This window comes from Leptodactylus fuscus, chromosome 9 (assembly GCF_031893055.1).
Source record: "Leptodactylus fuscus isolate aLepFus1 chromosome 9, aLepFus1.hap2, whole genome shotgun sequence".
Taxonomy (NCBI): domain Eukaryota; kingdom Metazoa; phylum Chordata; class Amphibia; order Anura; family Leptodactylidae; genus Leptodactylus; species Leptodactylus fuscus.
In genome coordinates, this window is record NC_134273.1 from 15,614,053 (window position 1) to 15,620,344 (window position 6,292).

The following is a 6,292-nucleotide window of genomic DNA, read 5'->3' on the forward strand; positions in this document are numbered from 1 at the left end:
CCATGTCTGCAGTGTGGAGTAGATACATGAGGGGGCTCAGTGACTGTATATATCCTGAGGTAATACTGCAGTATATATGATAGATCAGCCATGTCTGCAGTGTGGAGTAAATACATGAGGGGACTCTGTGACTGTATATATCCTGAGGTAATACTGCAGTATATATGATAGATCAGCCATGTCTGCAGTGTGGAGTAAATACATGAGGGGACTCTGTGACTGTATATATCCTGAGGTAATACTGCAGTATATATGATATATCAGCCATGTCTGCAGTGTGGAGTAAATACATGAGGGGACTCTGTGACTGTATATATCCTGAGGTAATACTGCAGTATATATGATATGTCAGCCATGTCTGCAGTGTGGAGTAGATACATGAGGGGGCTCAGTGACTGTATATATCCTGAGGTAATACTGCAGTATATATTATACTGTATATCAGCCATGTCTGCAGTGTGGAGTAAATACATGAGGGGACTCTGTGACTGTATATATCCTGAGGTAATACTGCAGTATATATGATATGTCAGCCATGTCTGCAGTGTGGAGTAGATACATGAGGGGGCTCAGTGACTGTATATATCCTGAGGTAATACTGCCATATATATTATACTGTATATCAGCCATGTCTGCAGTGTGGAGTAAATACATGAGGGGACTCTGTGACTGTATATATCCTGAGGTAATACTGCAGTATATATGATAGATCAGCCATGTCTGCAGTGTGGAGTAGATACATGAGGGGGCTCTGTGACTGTATATACCCTGAGGTAATACTGCAGTATATATGATATATCAGCCATGTCTACAGTCTGGAGTAAATACATGAGGGGACTCAGTGACTGTATATATCCTGAGGTAATACTGCAGTATATACAGTACAGTTGATGATACTAAACTATTAGCACTGTCTAATGTGGTCACACCAGTGTTGTGTGAGGTGATAAATCCCAATATTATATTCTCTGATTCTACAGACATCTTTCCTTCAGTTCTTGTGGTGAGAGGAAGAGAAGATGGAGGAGACAGGAAGTGACACCTGGTCCTACTCTCCTCCCTCAGTGGGCACTATATACTCCCATGGCTGACTAGACACACATATATACTCCCATGGCTGACTATACACACATATATACTCCCATGGCTGACTATACACACATATATACTCCCATGGCTGACTATACACACATATATACTCCCATAGCTGACTATACACACATATATACTCCCATACCTGACTATACACACATATATACTCCCATGGCTGACTAGACACACATATATACTCCCATGGCTGACTAGACACACATATATACTCCCATGGCTGACTAGACACACATATATACTCCCATGGCTGACTAGACACATATATATATACTCCAATGGCTGACTAGACACATATATATACTCCCATGGCTGACTAGACACACATATATACTCCCATAACTGACTATACACACATATATACTCCCATGGCTGACTATTCACACATATATACTCCCATGGCTGACTAGACACACATATATACTCCCATGGCTGACTATGCAGACATATACTATTAAAGCTGAACCAGTCTGTATAAATCTACACAACTAGTGCACAAAGAAGTAACTGCAGGAGTTATTGATTCCCCATCCCTAAGTCATGTCCCCCTTTTGCTGATGGCTCCGGGTGTGTCTGATGCCGCCCTTGCTACGTCTTGTGTCACCCCCTCTACCTCATAGACTGTAAGCTCTTGTGAGCAGGGCCCTCAGTCCCATTATGTGGATTGACTATCACTCTGTAATGTCTCTTTTTTGTCTGTACTTGAACCCTACAAAGCGCTGCAGAATATGTTGGCGCTATATAAATACAATGTATTATAGAAGACCAAGGTCACACCAAATATTGATGGGATTTACATTTTTCTTCATTCACTTTATTGTGTTTATTGACAAATATAAACCATTATCCCTTGTATTTCTGAAAGCATTCATACTGCGCAGCATTTTTTCCACGCCTGCCTAAAACTTTTGCACACCACTGTATACAAATAACGTAACATGGTGTATTAAGTATTAGCTAACATCAAACCCACCGATGAGATGACAAACATCCTGAAAGCCTTATTGTTGTTTTGGGGTTTTGTCTGGGCGATATTTTTAGTATGTGGTAGATTGGGAAGTTATTTTTGTCGCTGTGACCTATGATTATATTTTATGGTATAAATAAAGTGGTATTTGCTATGACATTGTTTCTTCACACAACATTATTGTTTGGAGGGAAAATAAGAAATTCGGCCTCTATGTTTGGTAAACCAATACTGCGGCGGAGGGAACACAAATGTAATTTGTACCAAATAAAAGCTGCTGAGGTTGCTCTTTGGTCCTGGTGGGCTAGTGCTACCGTAACAGGAAACTGCTCTTCTCTAATCAGATACTATAAAAAGCATTACAGAGGTTGGCCAGGATTTATTTTTTAGGGTGGGCCATAAATATGATTGTTGGGGGGCCATCAGATGACCCCAGTATGCAAGGATTTAACTCTATGTGGTGCAATAACAGCTGCCACTACTGGGCCCTGGAACCTGAGGGGGCCTCAAAGGTTCTTCTGGAGACAAATAGGTGATAATCGGGCCACGAGAAGTGCATAGATGAGGATTTGCAAAGGCATATTTGGGTCACCTGAGCCGGCATACATTCGCAGACGCTGGTGGATTTAAAGGGGTTGTAATTGACTGGAAGATACCTGCTGATGTACTCAGGGCTTCTGACATCATAACTCATGGGTCATGTAATCCAAAGCTGGTATCCAAAGCAGTGCTCTGTCCCTTCCCTTCTTACCCTATCTCATAGGTAAGGAACCCTTTGACCCACATTCTATCCGAAAAGTAATCCTCTTTGTAGGTGTCATACTGGTATTTCTGTGTTATCTAGGACTTCAGGAGAGAAGAAGTAGGATGACTGAGATAAAAATGAGTCTGCAGTGATGCCAGCCAGCAGGGAAAGCAAATAGGATGCTGGGATATATATATAGAGACAGGGAAAACCTAGCCTACCGTAGACCAGTGAATCCCCCGGTGGACCCCGGGCCCTACGGGACCCCATTGTTGTTTTATAGGCAGTGGAGGTCCGGTAGTTATTACCTGTAGCCGCACTGTGTCAGTACAGCTGATCTGCAGAGGTGCTCCTAGAAACAATTCCACTGGTGAGCCCTAGACATCCCAGTCCAATACTGTCTGGAGATATAAGCACCAGTAGAAAAGAGATTGTGATCTGCTGTATAGAAAACTAGTGAGACCAAATTTGAGATAAAAGGGTGGATGTACTAATGCTGTCTAAAAGTTACAGCAAACTCAGACTAGACAGTCTTAAAATGTGGCAGATATATTAATGCGTCTAATGATGGATTTCTACATTGTATTCTTATTACTATTGTGTAATATATATATATATATATATATATATATATATATATATATATGTATTCCTGTATATGAATATAATAACAGCAGATATTACACTACAAAAGCCAGATATATTCTTGTTTGATATGCAAATTATCTATAAGCAGAAATGCTGAGGACCAATCAGATTCAAGCACACAGTTCTCAGTACCAATCAGATTCAAGCATGTCCCAATGTTAGAATGTCGTGATGTCAGAATGGTTGATGATGACATCATCAAGTTCTAAGCCTATAACTTCCCAGTCTGACATTAGCTCAGCCATCTTATCTGTGAATACAGAGAGGAATACGACAGAGATAGCAGGCTATTGCTCAGCAAATCTTTGTTTTTCTTTGCGCAAATTTGTTTCAATTTGCAACCATGAAGATCCGGGGTTTGGCTTTCATGCCTCTCCTTTGGGTCACATGGTCACTATTGGGCCTCTGTGCCCTTGTGGCCCTGACGATGATCTTGGGCCATGAAAAACGACCATACATCAGGTAAGAGGGGACGGGGCGAGATCATTATTATTATTACTGTATTAATATCAGAGATATTCCTGGAATATTATTATTATTATTAGTGATTATTAATAAGCTCCATCTTATAATGGATGAAATCATCGCAAGGACTAGAAACCTATAGAACCGACCTCAATGTAGACGCTGGAAATGTCATATTACAAATGGAGGAGAAATAATAATAATAATAATAATGTAGTTAATGGGTTTTACCAATATATGAGATGAGACAATTCTGCCACTTGTGTCCTAATAACTCCCAATATTCTGCTTTATTTCCCAGTGACACGGGGAAAGCATTCCCGGAGTCTGTGGTCTACATGGTCGTCTTCTTGGTCACATCCATCATAGGTAAGTAGATGTAGCTTCCTATAGGGATATAATAACATCATGCAGAGATCAGCGGCTGCAGCGCTCAGTGATGGCGTGGTATCCCTGGTCACTATTCACACTCAGCATCACTGGAGATTATAACTAGGTTATTACTATAGAAATCTGCAGCTAATAACTTGTATTCTCTATTCCAGGAGCTGGTGTCGCTTCCATCCAGTACAAGTTCATGATCCTTCGCTGTGAACCATCGGAGAAGCGTTATATAATCTTCCAGCGAGTCCTATATGTCATTGGATGGACCGTGTGTATTGGTACCGCCATTAACGCCATATTTTCGGTGAGTTATTACAATGTTTGGACCCTTTTGGTCTTTCCCCCCAGAGTATATATGTTTGGGTCATACTGTATATACTGTACACTGGTTATTATTTTTCCATTGTGCCCAATAAACCACTTATTGTAATGGCGCCCCCTTATGTATTATTGTACCATTATAATTACTCTCCACCTGCGCTCCCTGCTGTTCTACAACCTCAGATCTCCATTACAAGCTCATTGATGACATTTCTATCTCTCTTTACATTCTAGGTGAAGACCGGTGCGACAGCCCACAGGATCGGCGCTGGATTGGCGTTTGTCTTTGGTGCCTTGTACAACCTGTGTCAAGCAGCATGCCTATACAAAAGATCCTTCAGCAGTCGGCGCATGTGCCACTTTAGGCTGGCATTAGCCTTGGTCACCATTGTAATACTGCTGATCTGTATCCTTTATTGCTGACTAGTACATTAACCTGTTGTGTGCTGGGTTCACTGGAGACTATCTGCTCCTGGTGACTCCATTGCCTTATAGATTAGATATGATACAGGGGCGTAACTACCGGGGTAGCGGCTGCCACAGGGCCCGGGATATTAGGGGCCCGGAGACAGCCGCTACTGCTGCATTTTATTTTCTTAATAGTCCATTACCGGCTGGAGTAACAGGCCCTATTTACTTACCGATCCTGGCAGGGGCTGGAATCCGTAAGTGACACCACCGGCCCCACAAACACTATTATTATACTCGGGGAGGTTTTCAGACCCCTGAATATAATGATCGGAGGCCCGGGAGAGGTAAAGGAACATGAAAAAACAGTGTTACTTACCTCTCCGCACTCCAGACAGGCTTTGGGCCTACATGACCAGGGCCTGCGTCCCAGGTCATGTGACATCCATTCGTCATTGAAGATGGACTGCAGTGGAGCTGGGGATAGGAAGATAACAGTGTTTTTTATGTTGGTATCCCCTCTTGGTCTCCAATTATTATACTCTGGGGTCTGAAAAGACCCCAGAGTATAGTAATTGTTCATGGGTGTCTACAGTGGGGCATAATACTGTGTGCAGGGGCCACTAAGGGACATAATACTGTGTGCACGGGCCACTATGGGGCATAATACTGTGTGCACGGGCCACTATGGGGCATAATACTGTGTGCACGGGCCACTATGGGACATAATACTGTGTGCACGGGCCACTATGGGACATAATACTGTGTGCACGGGCCAATATGGGGGATAATACTGTGTGCAGGGGCCACTATGGGGCATAATACTGTGTGCAGGGGCCACTAAGGGACATAATACTGTGTGCACGGGCCACTATGGGGCATAATACTGTGTGCACGGGCCACTATGGGACATAATACTGTGTGCACGGGCCAATATGGGGGATAATACTGTGTGCAGGGGCCACTATGGGGCATAATACTGTGTGCAGGGGCCACTATGGGACATAATACTGTGTGCACGGGCCACTATGGGGCATAATATAGCGCGCAGGAATGCGGGGGTTTGGTTGGTCGAAGTCGTTGGTGTCGGTCGGGAAGATGGGCCTCATGTCAAAAGTTTGCCACGGGGCCCCGCTATTCCTAGTTACGCCACTGATATGATAGTATAGGAAACATTAGAATTATAGGATTCTGTTACTTTTCCTTAACACGTCCTTCCAGTTGCTGTAGGGATGATCGGTGGTTAT

At 43.0% G+C, this 6,292-nt stretch overlaps 1 protein-coding gene across 1 annotated transcript; it reads left to right on the forward strand.

The window, feature by feature from the left end:
• The first annotated feature begins 3,810 nt into the window (after window positions 1–3,810).
• LOC142218123 (DNA damage-regulated autophagy modulator protein 1-like) lies at window positions 3,811–5,139 on the forward strand. Its single transcript, XM_075286601.1, has 4 exons — window positions 3,811–3,929; window positions 4,234–4,301; window positions 4,478–4,620; window positions 4,872–5,139. Exons 1-4 carry the CDS (start codon window positions 3,811–3,813, stop codon window positions 5,058–5,060), a joined length of 519 nt encoding a protein of 172 aa, XP_075142702.1. The 3' UTR covers window positions 5,061–5,139.
• The last annotated feature ends 1,153 nt before the right edge of the window (window positions 5,140–6,292 follow it).

Coding starts and splice junctions, on each gene's coding strand:
- LOC142218123 (XM_075286601.1), top strand. CDS start 3,811: ATGAAGATCCGGGGTTTGGCTTTCATGCCTCTCCTTTGGGTCACATGG. Junction 3,930..4,233: donor GAAAAACGACCATACATCAG/GTAAGAGGGGAC, acceptor TTTATTTCCCAG/TGACACGGGGAAAGCATTCC. Junction 4,302..4,477: donor CTTGGTCACATCCATCATAG/GTAAGTAGATGT, acceptor TCTCTATTCCAG/GAGCTGGTGTCGCTTCCATC.